This window comes from Mercenaria mercenaria, chromosome 11 (assembly GCF_021730395.1).
Source record: "Mercenaria mercenaria strain notata chromosome 11, MADL_Memer_1, whole genome shotgun sequence".
Classification (NCBI taxonomy): domain Eukaryota; kingdom Metazoa; phylum Mollusca; class Bivalvia; order Venerida; family Veneridae; genus Mercenaria; species Mercenaria mercenaria.
The window spans coordinates 14,631,924-14,648,549 of NC_069371.1; the positions used below are offsets into that span (position 1 = coordinate 14,631,924).

At 36.5% G+C, this 16,626-nt stretch overlaps 1 protein-coding gene and 1 pseudogene across 1 annotated transcript; one reads left to right on the forward strand and one right to left on the reverse strand.

The window, feature by feature from the left end:
- The first annotated feature begins 3,321 nt into the window (after positions 1–3,321).
- Positions 3,322–5,120, forward strand: LOC123546214 (uncharacterized; annotated as a pseudogene).
- A 6,058-nt stretch (positions 5,121–11,178) lies between these two features.
- On the reverse strand, positions 11,179–12,624 carry LOC128546704 (uncharacterized). Its single transcript, XM_053517964.1, has 2 exons — positions 12,375–12,624; positions 11,179–11,960 (listed from the first exon to the last, which is right to left on the reverse strand). The coding sequence occupies exons 1-2, from the start codon at positions 12,622–12,624 to the stop codon at positions 11,179–11,181; spliced, it is 1,032 nt and encodes a 343-aa protein (XP_053373939.1).
- Between the last annotated feature and the right edge of the window lie 4,002 nt (positions 12,625–16,626).

The following is a 16,626-nucleotide window of genomic DNA, read 5'->3' on the forward strand; positions in this document are numbered from 1 at the left end:
GAAATGAAATGAAAGTGATAATTACGCCACGAGTTGGACTACAACATCACCAAATACACAGTTTAAAATGTGTTCATGGAAAATGTTGATTTATTTATTAATTAAGATTTAATACGGGAGATCATGTTTGTATACAAATCCGTTGTATATTCTATTTAAAGAACTGATAAGAAAAGATTGGATGGGCATGTTTTTGGTTAACTGTGATGTTTTTCTAATGGCTTATATTTTCTAAAAACACAAATGATATTAAATTTTTTTTGATCAATGGAAAGGATATAAAATAAGCATTTATTGATAACTTTTAATTGTTATTTAGAAATAAAACGGATTTATTATGAACACTTAACTTACAGGATTTTTTCTAAAACTTGAGGGCATCTACGGTGCAATTTAAATAGTATGTCATTTAAAATGGTTACTCATTTTCAAAAGATATTTGAATAACAAAACATGAATATCGTAAGCATTTTGAAACTTTTAAATTTTTTAAAATCCATAAATGAACGAAAAAGTTATTAAGAATTAAAAATTCTGATGCCATACACAATGTAAAATTATTTGTTTTGCCCACCATATAAACAGGTGTTGATGCGTGACATCGGGGCGATCTCTCCTATTAGATAAGAAAAAACTTGGGCTACAAACAAAAATTGATTCCTTTTTTTTAAATTAAGATTTAATTCGACATGGAAAAGGTTGGGAAACTAAAAAACGATCACATGGTTTACGGAATACCTCAGTTATTGTCAATTCCGAAAATGGCAAAGCGAACGGAAAAACAGTAAATTGGAGTGGTATTTATTGTACAAACATTTTGTTTTTCAGTGTACACTAATAGAATGTGGTCCAATTGATGGGATACCAATTTGTAAAAAATGTGCAATTTGTAATAAAACGAATGCAACTACTTTGGAGTCGTACCCTATTGACTTTCAAAGAACAACTGGCTTTGACAATGAAATGTAATTTGTTTGTTTGTTGTTTATTTTGGGTTTAACGCCGTTTTTCAACAGTATTTCAGTCATGTAACTAACGGAAGACAGTTAACCTAACCAGTGTTCCTGGATTCTGTACCAGTACAAACCTGTTCTCCTCAAGTATTAACTGCCAACTTCCCCACATGAATCAGAGGTGGAGGACTAATGATTTCAGACAAAATGTTGTTTATCAAATAGTTATGAAGAACATATGGGATAATGCCCCGCCCGAGGATTGAACTCGCGACTCCACGATCTGTAGACCAACGCTCTACATACTGAGCTTAGCGGGTGGACTATGAAATGTTATGCTCATGATGATCATCATCAAAACCTTCGACTACCTTGCATACAAATCTGAAAATTAATGTCAAACCGTTATCTATCTATCTATTTATACTGCATCACCCCTCTTTACGAGAGTATTATGTGCAGCTGCGCCCCTGTACAAGAAACGTTAAAAGTAGAAGGGACAGTAGAAAACACAAATAGATGAACAGAGCATTTTAATCAAAAATATTATAAAATAAGAGCTGAAAAACAAACCGTTTAACGCTAACCTTGTTTAGCATTGTGCCCGACCTCTCTGTTCTGCTTAACATTTTTGGATAATTTTGATTTGCTGCCAAGTAACATTTTGTCCGAAGTTCAGTTGCAGTCCGGGTTACCCATCCTCACCAAGCAAACGAATGACGGGACTTATACACACGCCATAACGCCGTTTGACAGAACAAATAGCCAACCCGTATCCTCGATGATTTTATTCAATAACATTCCATTCCAGATGCAACATCTTCCTACTTCTGGATTGAATTGCAGAAAGCTTCGTTTCGTCAAAGCCTTCTAGTGGCCGTGCTGTCTCTCCGGTATATACCGCACACGTTGTACGTTTTCTTCTCTAGTATGTACTCTTATAGACTCATGGTATAATATTTTGCGAACTTCGGTTGTTTTCATTTTATAAAAAGGCTTAAACAAATCTTTTGGATGCTTCAATGAAGTCATCAATTATAGCTGACAAGTTTTCCCGGTGTTCTTTGTAGGGATCCTCTGCTGTATTTACAATAAAAAGTTCAGCGCTGAAGTCTCTGATACCCATGTTAAGGAATAACTCCTGCTTTAACCTTTCTCTATGGACTTCATATATGGGACACTCGTCTATAAAGTGTATCACAGTCTCTGGTTCTCCACATCTGCAGAATGGCGTGTCTATATTTCCTATTTTATTTTGGTATTCGTTAAGGCAATACCCACTCTGCAGCTGGAGCAATATTTTTTGATTCTTCAATCCCTGAAATTTGATGTACTTAGGTTTAACTTCTTGCCTGAATTGATATAAATGTCGTCCATTCTCACTGATATCGCATCTTCTTTGCCATTTCATACGAACCGACTCTCTAGCAGCATGACAGATATCTGCTTGACTTGTAACTACCTCATCATCTGTCATGCTCTGATGCTTTCTGCCTCTGTAGCTGCCTACTTTGGCCAGTCTGTCTGCTGTCTCATTCCCACTGATACCAGCATGTCCTGGGGTCCAATCAAGGTGGATGTCTACTCCAGCCATTTCTAGATCTTTCCACAGTTGGAGTATTTCTGATGACAAGAATTTGTGTGTTAAAAGCTAAAATCCTGAACAAATGCTTACATGAGTCACTTTCCGTTTCCTCAAGCGATTCCGGCATAAAAACTTTTATGTAGTAATTGCAAATACGGTAAGCATACACTATACATTTGTACCATGGTCTCACAAACCTAATAAAAGCCCAGTTAATAATAATAATCGCATAGATATGCCTTTTTGCAGTTATTCTCAAGAACAAGATGGCGTCGATTTAAGAAAAAATTAAAAAAAGTAGTCCACCAAGCTTTACAAGTCACTGACCTAATAAAGCAAAATTATTTGACCCCTTGATTTTTGCCGCTAATTTGCATGAAGGTAGGATAAATATGTATACACATATAGACCATTCTGATTAAAAACAAGTTGGGTTTCAGTAATAAGTTCAGTAATTTTCCCTCATGACGTCAGAGTGTAAAAATAGCCGTAATATAGGTCATATTCATGCGCAATCTCCGAGCAGAGTTGTCGTTCGTGATCCTCACTTTAACACCTCTGCAACAGGCTCAATGACAAGAATCTTGTCAAACAGGGGAACATTCCTTTTTTTGAGAAAATGATTAAGATATTATTTTCAAACCTGTCTGACTTACTTAAAATTATATTTCTTTTCTCCACAATGCGAATAAAATGACAAGTTTGTGATATATTTTTTGGATCTATTTTACGAGGCGATTAACACAGGCAATCAATGCGCGCATAGCAGCCAAAACAAACAAAATGGAGGAGAGGATAAATGAGATAGTTCAAACGTACGACAAAAATCTTGTTTTAAGAGACAAACAGCGGGAAGCTTTGTTCTTTTTAGCTGAAAGGAAAGGATATCTGTTAATGAATTTACCCGTTGGATACGGAAAAAGTTTGATTTATCATTTACTGCCCCAGGTTCTGGAAACCAGTGGTTTTGGTTGTATCTCCCTTAAATGAGATAGAGGAAGACGCAGAGAATAAATACGCTTGTCAGACTGATGTCAGCTTGGATCATCTTTGGAGAGGCGATTTCTCCATAGTTTTGTGCCATCCCGAAGCTCTTTTGAATACCAAAAGGGGCAGAAAAATCCTAAACAGTCAGCTCCAGCAGCATGTTGTGGCTGTTGTCATTGATGAATGTCATATCCAGGAGAAATGGTGAGTTCTCTCAAGTATAATAAAGGTGCAGTTACCCAATTTAATATGAAGTAGAGGAGAAAATCTTAAGCCTCCAACTAATGGAAGTGGCCAAATACACAATACTCAATCGTCCCTCTTTTTACCTTTCTGACATTCTGGTGCTGGTGTAACATTAAGTACTGACTCTGTTGAGAATGAACCCCTTTTTCAGTGTTGAGAATTGACCCTACACATACACACTGAATTATCCTTCTCGCCATTATGGTGATCTAGAGAGATAAACCCAAGCCTCCTACAGGGTTCGAACCACGGACCCCCTGATCCTAAGGCTGACAATCAACCACGTTGCTAAAGGGTTAATCCAACTGACAGCAAGGCTGTTACACAAAAATTAGAAAGGGTGAGACTTTTTCAGTGACTATACAGTCCGTGTGAAATACACCGTATAAAAAGCTGCCATCAAGCGCGATTTATATATACATGTAATTGTAAGAACTTTTTTCACTGTAGATTTAAATAATAATATTACATGACATAAATTTGTATTAAACATACCCAGGAGCAAGATAAGGACATACAGATAAGTTTTATCATCACAGAAAATTATAACTTTCAACTAGCTACCTTTTGGCCAGAAGTTGGACATGTTAGCCCAGGGCCACTTCTTAGTTTTTTATTGGATCCAATTGCATTAGCTTGCCTCCTATAAAACTCAAAACTCAGTTGACAGGTTTTTGAATAATAGATTTTCTATCAGCATTTGTGTCTTAAGTTTTTTTTCAGTAGTATGTTATTTTCTTTTTACCTTAAATTTCTATTAGTTATACTTTAGATAAGGCATCATTATCATAGTTGTATACAGTCTCAGATTGCATATTTAGTCTGCCCTTGTGTTTCAATGTAGAATACTTTCCATTCACTTGGAAAGAGATCTGGGTTCAAGTCCCAGCAGGGGCCAATAAATATGAATATTGCTTTCTGAGATGATGGATTTTTGTAAAAACATTCTTCAAGTCTCAGCAGGGGCCAATCAATGTGAATATTGCTGAGATGGTGATATTTTGTAAAAACACATAACTTCTTCAACACATGCTGATTTGAGAAGGCTCCTCATAGTCAGGTCTGCCAGGTATATGCAAGTCCAGTATCATTCAAAACAATTTTCATAATCTATTTTCAGGGGTGAAGAGTTCAGAACAGCTTTCAAGGAATTTAAGAGTTTAAAGACATTTTTCCCTGGGGTACCATTTGTTGCATTGAGTGGAACACTGACCACATATCAGAAAACAATGCTACCAAAGCAACTGTGCCTAGATAACTGTAAAATCATTGAAAGTAGTCCTGATAAAGTGAATCTTTTTCTGGAGAAGTTTGACAAGGGAAGCAGTAGTGATGTTGAGAAAGAATGAAATATCACCGGAAGTGCAAGAGATCGATTCATGCGCTTTGTTGTAGGTGCTCTTATTTATGAGAGGATGTAGAAAGTGGATGCGCTTTGCCGTTTTACACTAAGAAGTCACGGGCTTTCATTTTCCCGTCTTAATTCCATTGGAGGCGGAGCTTACGCACCGCTCCAAAAAAGTAAGAGGAATTCATTTTAAGTTCTTGCATGAGACACATCGTTATGTCATGTTGATCTTGAAATCCATCCATGAACGACAACGTTACTTCACCTAGATAAAACTGCAAACATACAAAGGAATTTGTGTTCTCTTCAATATTTTACCTGACCATTACATGTTCTGCCGTAGTGTCCCGTACTTTAAGTATTCTAAAAAAAGTAGTCCCCCTTTGAAAATGAATGCCATTTGTAAAGAAAAAAAAATTGCTGAAAACTGTCTTCCACCTAGTTATGTGAACTTTCAACACTCGCACACTATTGAAAATGCATCAAAACAAACATGTGTAACAGTTCTTTGAAAATGGTGAGATTTTAAAGGCGCTTGACTGTCCGGGAGTGGGGCCCCTTTAGGCAGTTCTTTTCCGGAATTCAATGTTTATATCAGTATCCTGATACTTGTTTTGTAGTTTTTGTAATGATAGTGTGTATATTACTCCCATTTTTTTAAATGTTCACGGACAACGAAGTAAGCAGGAAACAAAAAGAAATGTTTTATATCAGAAAGTTGAAACCATTATTGAATAGAGACGGCGCATTTACTTAAAAAGTGACAGAAACACGTTAGTTGAAAGTCGACAACAAATAACGTCATTAACATTCGTAAATGTTTTACACGACGTCATATTAATAGAGTGACGTCCCCTATTTCTATTGACGACGTCACATTGTTTAAAATCGACCTGATGATATTTTTGAAACCGGTAGTCGATTAAATATTATAGACATTTGATAGTTGGTTATTTCCTACATTTTCGAGTTGTATATATTTATTTCCTCCAAATCAATGTAGTGTCACATATAATGATACAAGTATACAAATATCAATATAAATACAGAGGAACTGTTAGGCCTATTGCATGTATAAAGGAAAAGCAAATCAATTTATAAAGACAGAGTACAGAGCCTCTGTGTTATTTACAAAATTATTTATCGTGGTTATCATATCATACATCAAAATATAATTATATGTTTCATAGCATTTCCTTAAAAATACGCGTGTGTGTGTGTTTTTGTGTGTTCGGGTTTAACGTCTTTCTCAACAATTTTTCAGTCATATGAACGACGGTGTCTACTTGTAGCAGTGAGCAAAATGCCCAACTTCATAGTGCTGCCTCACTGGAATATCACGCCGTAGACAAATGACATGATATCCCACCCAGTCACATTATACTGACACCGGGCTGACCAGTCCTAGTACTATCCTCTTAATGCTGAGCGTCAAGCGAGGAAGCTACTAGTACCATTTTTTACGTCTTTGGTATGACGCGGCCGGGGATCGAACCCACGACCTCCCGCACTCGAAGCGGACGCTCTGCCACCAGACTAAAAATACACATATCTTAAGGCTAAATACTATAATAACTAAAATAAAATAACTACAATAAAGCAATAAACCCATTTACATTAGCTTCAAAGAGAGCGAAATAGGGACGAAAGCGAAGCTATGATACAGGATTATTACCTCACATGCTTTAGCTATTCTGCTTATATTGTCATTCATACAGATTCATGACTGTAGAACAGTATACGTATTAAATAAATGTCTTAAATATGATGCTACAGCACACATGATATCTGCGTATTTCTCAGGGGTGACACCACTTCCGAATCGTTATACATCATCGAGATTAGATCGTTAATCTTATTAACTTCTGTATTAGACCAATAATAGTAATGTCACGTGTACCGAGCGTAACTAATTATTAAACTGTATATGAGCCGTGCCATGAGAAAACCAACATAGTGGGTTTGCGACCAGCATGGATCCAGACCAGCCTGCGCATCCGCGCAGTCTGGTCAGGACCCATGCTGTTCGCTTTTAAAGCCTACTGCAATTAGAGAAACCGTTAGCGAACAGCATGGATCCTGACCTCAAACTATGTTTTAAACCTTGTCTCAGACCTACCAAGGTTCAACACTATAACCTTAAACCATCAGCTTATACTGAGACCCGGACCAATAAAATAATATAGCTATCAAGAGGACCCAGCAAGGATGAGCCTAAGTTGCAAATATGAGGGTGCCTCACCTAAATTATTTATTACCAAAGTCCCAGTTATAATTATGGCTTATTTATTATAAATTATTTCTCCAGTTTCTCTTCAATGTGCACTCTTCGAGCTCCCAGGACGATCTGTCCAAACTGGATGCGCAGCGTATATTTATATGGCCGTATGACGTCACTTGCATACGGACATACTCTGACTTTTACATAGACCGCCTTATATCAATTATCTTGAATACAATTTACCGAAATGCATTTAAAGCGCGAAAGGACCAATTTCACGACATTACCCACGCCTCCATTTTCAAGCGTCCCGCTTGACTTTATTAAACTGAAATATCTTATACAATATCTCACAGCTATGAGCATATGCAAAAACATAGTAACAATAAGTCCGTCATAAAAAAGCAACAAAAACACGATAAAATATTCTTTCTACAAGTTAGAACATTCTAGCAGTTATACCTGTCTGATACTCCCTATTTATACGGACATTAGACTGATTATTTGTCCTCATACTTACTTAAAATCTTAGTTTTCCTACCAGATACTTTGATTTTAATATCAGCAGGTTTAATCAACACATCATGGCTTATAAAGTCACTCATGTTAATGTCAGCACTATCAAAACTTAGCCCATCTCGAACAACACTTGATGAACTTAACATCTCATCATTATCATGACAAATCTTCATGGTTCTGGTTGTTTTTCACCACAATATTTAACTTCAGATACCATAACTAGCTCATGGCTTTCGTTGACAGTTTTGTCTACAACCTCAGGAATATCTTTTTCAGGTTTACCTGAATTTTTTGTCTCCACTATTGTTACTTTCTCCATCACTGCCTTCCACTGTCTGAGTTTCACACTTCCTTTTCTTTATCAAGTTTATTTTCTCACATGTTCCTTTAGTGTTCTTTCCCTTTATAGGAGCAATAACGGGTATCGGATTTGTTCTCTTGCGAAATATCCGTCCTGTACGAATATCATTCACCTTTCTTGTGTCATCCACTTCTTAACCTATCTCGATATCAGGATCTTCATCCCAATCACTTTCTTCATTTTCATCGACCAATCCTAATCATGCTCCTGTATCTTTCTTCTTCTTTTCCTTCATCAAACTTTCTGTATTATTTACATTTTGCGTGGTCAGACCCTGGAAACGTTTCTCCTCCTTGTCAGAATGCTTCATCGTTTTATGTCTGGTCAAATATTCAACTTTCTTAAATGATCTTTGGCAAATTGTGCACATATGCCTATTCCGAGCACACAGTAGAACATGTTCTTCAAACTTTGCTGTTTGTGGTATTAAGTCTTGGCAAAGAGGACATAGCACTTCACACTCTTTACTGTTTGTCTTAGACATCTCAGACCTGAAAGTAGAAAATATATAATCTTTTAACCATACAGGCTTTTTCCTAGTTCTACCTTTTCTACTTACTGAAGGTTCTAATTCTTCTATATCATTTGACTCTGTCTCTATACTCTCCATGCTTTCATTAGCAGTCTGATCTGGAACTATATCACTTTCACCTGCTAATACCTGTGATTTTGCTTTTCTGAGCCTATCTACATGTATTATCTGCGTTTGCTTAAACCTTGCACAATCTACCTTGTACAAAACATCTGATAACTTCTCTTGTATCTGGAAAGGACCCTTCCAAAAGGAGGTAAATTTTGAAGTGCAACCTATCTTTTTAACTGGAAAATAAACGTAAACGAGCTCACCTTTTGAAAACTGTTTGAAGGACAACTTCATATCATGGTATTTCTTCTGCCTTCTCATAGACCTACCTGTATAATCTCGAACAAAGGTATGCGCACTTTCTAATTTTACTTCAGCTCCAAAACCCACTGAGTAGGAGGAATCGGTTTTATAACTGATGGCATTTCATACATTAAGTCTAACGGGGTAGATGTCTCACGTTCAAACATCATCATGTTGGGACTTAATCCCGTCGTTTCATGTTCGGTGGCCCTATAGGCCATCATTACATATTTTGCATTGGAAAACGTTCCGTCCATTTAGTGAAATAATCTGCTATTACAAAAATATATTGATTTCCAACTTCTGTTTTAGGTAGTGGTCCAAGGATATCAACGGCCAGTCTTTCCATTGGAAATCCACTTCTAACAATTTACATTGGAGCTTGTTTGGTTTTATTTGGGCCTTTTCTTCTCAAACAAAAGTCACAACCAGTAACATAGGTTCTTACGTCACTCTGAAGTCCTGGCCAATAATACCTCTGCCTGATCTTTGATAAAGTTTTCTTTATACCCAAGTGACCCGAAGCTTTAATATCATGTGAAAATTCCGCAATTTTCCTTCTTTGACTTATAGCAACAACAGCCTGCCAATAAACAATATCTGTTCCAAGAACGTCCCATTTTCGTACAACAATTTCATCCCTAATTTCGAGCCTATGCCATTGATTCCAAAGACATTTCAAAAAGTAACTTTCACTGCCTAAAGACTTATTATCCGGTCTTTCACCACATGTAATCCAACCTCTGCGTTTCGTGATGTCCTGGTTTTGTTCCTGTATTTCTTTTATGTTCATTGTATCAGACTCTACTGTTGCAGATCTTAGGAACTGTACCTCCTCAGCTGTTATTTCTGCACATTCATCAGTTCCTGCTGTTGATTCTTTTCCACATTGCTTACACGGAACTCTGCTTAAACCGTCAGCATTTTTATGTGTTCGTCCTGGTCTATGCTCAATTTTCATCTGGTAGGAATATAAAGTTTCAAGCCACCGTGCCAACTGACCCTCAGGGTTTTTAAAATTCATTAACCATCTCAATGAACCAAGATCTGTTCTAACAGTAAATTCTTTTCCATAAAGATAGTGCCTCAAGTATTTGACAAAATGAACAATAGCCAAAAGTTCTTTTCTTGTAACACAATACCTTCTTTCAGATTTCGAGAGAGTTCTACTCGCATAGGCAATGACGCGTTCTTCCCCATCAATTGTTTGTGATAAAACGGCACCTACAGCAAAGTCACTACCATCTGTGTCTAATATAAAACTTTTGCTAAAGTCAGGGTGTGCTAAAATCGGAGCTTCGACCAATTTCTTTTTTAGTGTTTTGAACGCTTTGTCACATGTCTCAAACCAGATAAATTTTTGACCTTTTTCAGTAAAAGAGTGTAAAGGTTTAGCAATACTAGCGAAGCCCTGTATAAACCGTCTATAATAACTACAGAGTCCAAGAAATGATCTAATTTCGCGCACATTGCATGGTTGGGGCCAATTCATAACCATTTCAGTTTTCTTAGGATCAGTTTTTATACCAGTTTCTGATATGATATGTCCCAAAAATTCTACTTCTTTACCAAATAGTTAACATTTCCGAGGCTTCAGTTTTAACCCAACTTCATGAAACCTATCAAATATTTTCTCAAGATTGATAATCATTTCCTCAAAAGTTCGACCAGTAACAATGATATCATCTAAGTAAATAAGACATATGTCCCAATTCAAACCGGCAAGTACTGTTTCCATCAGTCTCTCAAACGTAGCCGGGGAATTACAGAGACCAAACGGTAAAACCCTGAACTAAAATAAACCTCGTCTGGTAACAAATGCAGTCTTCTCTTTATCATTTTCATCAAGTTTAACTTGCCAATAACCAGAATTAAGATCTAAACAGTAAAACCATTTCGAACCCGCAAGTTGATCTAAACACTGGTCAATTCTAGACAAAGGATATGCGTCTTTAACCGTGACATCACTTAGTTTTCTTTAATCAACGCAAAACGTTTTGTACCGTCTTTCTTTTCAACTAAAACAACTGCACTTGACCACGGACTTGATAAAGGTTCGAAAACATTTTTCTTTAACATGTATCAAGCTGTTCCTCAACTTCTTTTTCCATATGTACTTGTACCCTACGTAAAGGCTGTTGTTTTATAGGTTTTGCATTACCAGTAGATATTTTATGTCGTATAATGTTTGTTCCACCAAGATCATGATCGGACTGAGAAAATACAGATGCATATTTGATAAGTAGTTTTGAAACATGTCTTTGCTGATCAGTACTCATACCGATAATAGTTTTTTGATACAAGTTCTGAAGGTGTTCCGGTTTATGATTATTTACTTTATTCCTTGGGGTTTTGGCATTATCAGTTCTAACCTTAGTTACTTCACTTAAGTTTGCAACGTAAGTTCCGGGATATATTATCTCGGATTCTGACTTGGCGTTCATTAACCTTAACGGGATAGTATCACTTTGTTTTACTAGAGTTTTAGCTATCATAGTTTTCCCTGTGTATAGTGAGTTTTCGGCTGGTTCAATAAGTCCCATCATTCCCCGTTTTGTTGATGGTACTGAAACCTTTCCCTTAACTATCACTTCAGGAAAAGGAGGAATATTAACCTTCTCAGACATATAAACACTGTAATAACCAATTTTACCAGCCAGCCTTAGTTTGCATGTCTGACCATGTATTGTTAAGGTGTCTGATACAGCATCAACCTGACATTTTTGAGCTTTGAGAAAATCTAAACCAATTATAGCATCTATATCTATGTCAGCTACTGCCACATCCCATACACATTTTACACCTTGTATTTCAATGAAAACTTTAGTTTTCCCCCTTATATCAAGAGCAGTGTCTGAAGCAGTGTAAACTACTATATGGTTCCAGAGTATTATTTTGTGAATATTCAAGAAGTCGGTCCCATAAAGGTAAAGATATGATGGAAAGAGGAGCACCCGTATCAATTAAGCATTCAGGTTGTAAACCATTAAACTTAACATCGGCAATAAGTCCTGAACCTATGGAATTATTTGACTGCCGCTTGTTTTCAGGTTTATGATGTAATTTAGGGCAATTCCTTTGGATATGATTCTCAGAACCACAGTTGAAACATTTACGTTTTTCTTTCAATTTTGGGTGAAACCTTGTCTTTGAAAATTTTGAAAATTACTATTGTTTGATATCCTATGACCGGATTTGTTTTGATGATTTTCAAGAGATTTTACTGAGTTAGTAAGTTGTTAATCTGTTTTCTGCAATGTTTTTAAACCTTCAGCAAAACAAGTTTCAGACATTTTATCTTGGTCATCTGCTGAACTGATAAAACCCTGGCTTTCAAGATGTTTCCTTTCGGCTTTGTTATAAGCTTCAAGCTCAACGGCGTGTCGCACTGCGTCATTTAAATTAATTGGTCTAGCCTGTTTAACACGAATTCTCATATCTGAATTTATAAGGGCGTCCATGAACTGTTCTTTTGTCAAAGTTTCTCTTACATCGTTTGGGGCTGTTGGATATGCCATGTTTGTGAGACGCCGTATGTCTTGACCAAGCTCGGACAAAGTTTCAGTTGCTTTTTGTCGTCTTTCACGAAGTTGAACCCTATACAGCTCTGTCTGGTTTGGTGGGGCAAATCTTTCTTCTAATGATTTTGACAGTTCGTTATAATCATTTTTGTTGCGCGGTAAATTACCAAAAACTCCTTGTGCCTGCCCTCTTAAACATATTGCCAGGTATAAACCTTTTTCATCATACGACCAATTATTTAGTGTTGAACAAGCTTCAAAATAAGCCTTTTAAGGGTGTTTCTCTTGTTGCTCTGTCTTCTGAAAAGGCATTGAGTACATACGTTTTTGGTTCTTAAGGTTTGCATTTTATATATTTATACACGAGCATTTTTGTGTTTTACATGCCATGCCTTTTTGTTTCCATTACGTGTGTTAGAGATTCACCTGGAGGGGATTACTTTTATTTACACTGTCCCATGTCTTTGGAACATGGTGAGGGTAAGAGTGAGGTTGGGTGCGCACCATAAACCGGTTTAAGCTCCCCAGTGGTGTTTTTGCCACTGACCGTTTCAAGGCGGTGCCCCACTGTGTTCCTTTGTTTGTTCGTTTTGTTCTTGTGTGTTGATTTTGTGTGCGCGCGTGTGTGTATGCTTAATGTTCGTCTTGTCCTTATGTGTTGGCTTTGAGTGTGTGTGTTGTTCGTTTTGTCCTGATGTGTAAGCTTTGAGTGTGTGTGTGTGTGTGTGTGTGTGTGTGTGGTGCACGCGTTTGCGTGCTGGGGGGTTCGTTTTGAGGAGGCTGCGCTTTTGGTGCGTGCATTCCCTGTTTGATATTTTTCTTTGTTTTTTTAATCTAACCAGTTCCCTGTTCCATCAAAAGTTGCAGGTTTCAGCTTGGCACCACTCTGTTTCAAATTAGCTTTAGCTGGAACTGATAAATCTGGCGTAGAGGCATCCTGTTTTGGTGTTGAAGTAGCTGGTTGTTTCTGCTTCTTTCTGTTTGTTACAAAACGATCTGGGTTTTTGATTTGGTCTGTAGTTTCGAACTGAACTTTTCTACTTTGTTTGGGTGTAACCAAAGGTGACGTATCTGTACCAAACGTACTGTCTGTGCTTCTTTTATGGTCTTTAAACAACTGTCTTGGCTGTGTTTTGACATCTGTTGTTTCAAGCATACTCAGCTCACGTTCAAGAAATGATATTTCTGTCTGGAGCTTACTGATTTCGTTCCGTCTTTGTACTTCCCTCTTCAACGTTCGTTCATGTTCTCCAGCCATCGCTCAAAATCATCTGGACTATCCTTCTTTATGTGTGGGTAAGTGATATTGTTCGATATCTGTTTTATCCAACCGCTGCCACCAAAAACTTCTGTCACGTGTACCGAGCGTAACTAATTATTAAACTGTATATATATAATTTTCCTTAAGCTATCTGCTTTTGATTAGAATAAAAGTTGTATAATAAATTTTCCTTAAAGAGAATTCCTATAGTTTTTTCCTATAGAATTTTTTTAAATTCACATATATGATATGAAATTTTGTGCTGAAAACAATGAACAAATAAAAACAATAGGTCACCAGGCTCGTTTTTGTGAAAAATTGTTTTGAACACACCCACTGTTGCTGAAACTGCCAGCGATTTTTCAACATTTTCATAATTTTCTGCTTTTTTATAAATACCAACCAAAATATACATCAAGACAGCACAATAAGGTCTTTTTTCTTTTTACAAATTTTATTATATACTTATTTGATATTATAGTCATAATTGTAATACTCTATCCTTACAGTAATGGGTACAAATGAAAAAAAATATTGTTTCATATTTACTTTTGTGAATTTTTTTCAATGAAAAATACCCATAGTGAAGAATATTTTTTTAAATTTTGTCTTTCATAGAATTTTTTCCTGTTTTTCTTGTGTATAGATAATTGTATTGTGAACATAAAAATGGCTAAAAATGTACGGGTCACCAGGCTAAATTTTATGTTAATACCGCTAGAATACAACACCTGTTAGGACGGAAAGTGGCGCGAACCTGGCCAAATTGATTACATGTATGTGCGCTAGAAGTTACAAAAAGTTTTAAAAATTCTTAATTCTTTCTATAATTGAATACTAAATAATCTGAAAGGTGATATTGACTTATCAGTACTAAGTCAATTATCTTACATTATATGAACAACACTGTCTTTGTACTAAAATGCGATGTGAAACACAACCACAAAAATAGCAAGATATCTGTCAGGCATGATACTTGTCAATACAACATAAACCAGTATCAACATTTGATTACTGATAAAACTTATCAAAAAATGTTATTTCATTCAAGAAACCTCATATTTAAGATTGTCTGTAACATAACATGTTTCGACAAATGTTGACTTCAGTTCAGTTTTCCATAGAAAGTATCGGCTGCGCAAAAAGATGCGCATTAAAAACTATAGGAATTCCCTTTAAGCTGCCTTGCTTCTGATTGGTTTGACCAATGATTTGTAAATGATTGTTTGAAACATAAATTAACTAAAAATCAAGCAGATAATCAATTCAATTTATGATCCTTATTGTTCACTTACTGGTATCAAACAACCTAGATTTCTGTCCTTTAGCCAGCTGTTTCACACCGTACGTTTCAACACCTTGTCACGAACCACTCGACCTAGAATGAGTATATGGACTGGAAACCCCACAAGTATGAGCATACGCTGCAAGGATGAGGGACTGACCTTTCCACAACCCACCTAGGTCCAAACCTTAAAACTAATTCAACCCAAATGTCTCAAACACCTAACAATTTTGTCCTAAACCACTGTTTTAACCCTTGTCTCAAACTATGTTTTAAACCTTGTCTCAGACCTACCAAGGTTCAACACTATAACCTTAAACCACCAACTTATACTGCGACCCGGACCAATAAAATAATATAGCTATCAAGAGGACCCAGCAAGGATGAGTCTAAGCTGCAAATATGAGGGTGCCTCACCTAAATTATTTATAACCAAAGTCCCAGTTATAATTATGGCTTATTTATTATAAATTGTTTCTCCAGTTTCTCTTAAATGTGCACTCTTCGAGCTCCCAGGACGATCTGTCCAAACTGGATGCGCAGCGTATATTTATATGGCCGTATGACGTCACTTGCATACGGACATACCTCTGACTTTTACATAGACCGCCTTATATCAATAATCTTGAATACAATTTACCGAAATGCACTTAAAGCGCGAAAGGGCCAATTTCACGACAGTAATGTTTAAAAAATGGCATTTGCTTGGTATATTCTTATAGCTGGCTGTGTTTCGCACTCTGTCGCAATTTTTAAACAACTTTTACTTTGCCGTGTTTTATAAATTTTGTATAATTCATAGTATTTCCTCATAAATTTCGAAGTGATGGCCACTATCCAAAACGTTTGCAGAGAATTCATTATACCATTAATTTTGACAAATGAAACATCAGAGTATTGGTAAACAATAATAAAACACAAAATAAAACTGTCAATATCAATTTTTCTAGGGTACCTCAAGTAAACTGATTTAATGAGATAGAATTCTAACTCCAACATTGAAAAAATAAGGTCGAATCCTGCGGGTCTGTTTTGAATTTTGCTCACTTCATTAAAAAATAACCTTGGGCAGAAGTAAAACCTATCTACATTTCTTCCACAATATGTAGCCTAAAGAGTGAAGGCAAAAAACAGAACTTTTACGTCATGTAACTCAGTATAATTAGAGATGTCTAACTCTACCCATTCTGTTTCAGAAATAAATTCACTTTGAACAGCAAGAAATTGCTTATCAAATGAAAATTTTCCACTTTTGCACAATAAATCAATAATAAGTCTTGGATTACTTTTATTTACACTGCCCCATGTCTTTGGAACATGGTGAGGGAAAGAGTGAGGCTGGGTGCGCACCATAAACCGGTTTAAGCTCCCCAGTGGTGTTTTTGCCACTGACCGTTCCAAGGCGGTGCCACACTGTGTTCCTTTGTTTGTTCGTTTTGTCCTCATGTGTTGG

Bases quoted from the DNA above. Each gene is read 5' to 3' on its own strand.
- LOC128546704 (XM_053517964.1), bottom strand. From the start codon at position 12,624: ATGGCATATCCAACAGCCCCAAACGATGTAAGAGAAACTTTGACAAAA. The intron at 11,961-12,374 runs GTTTAAAAACAT...ACACTGCTTCAG, and splicing joins TGAAACTTGTTTTGCTGAAG to ACACTGCTCTTGATATAAGG.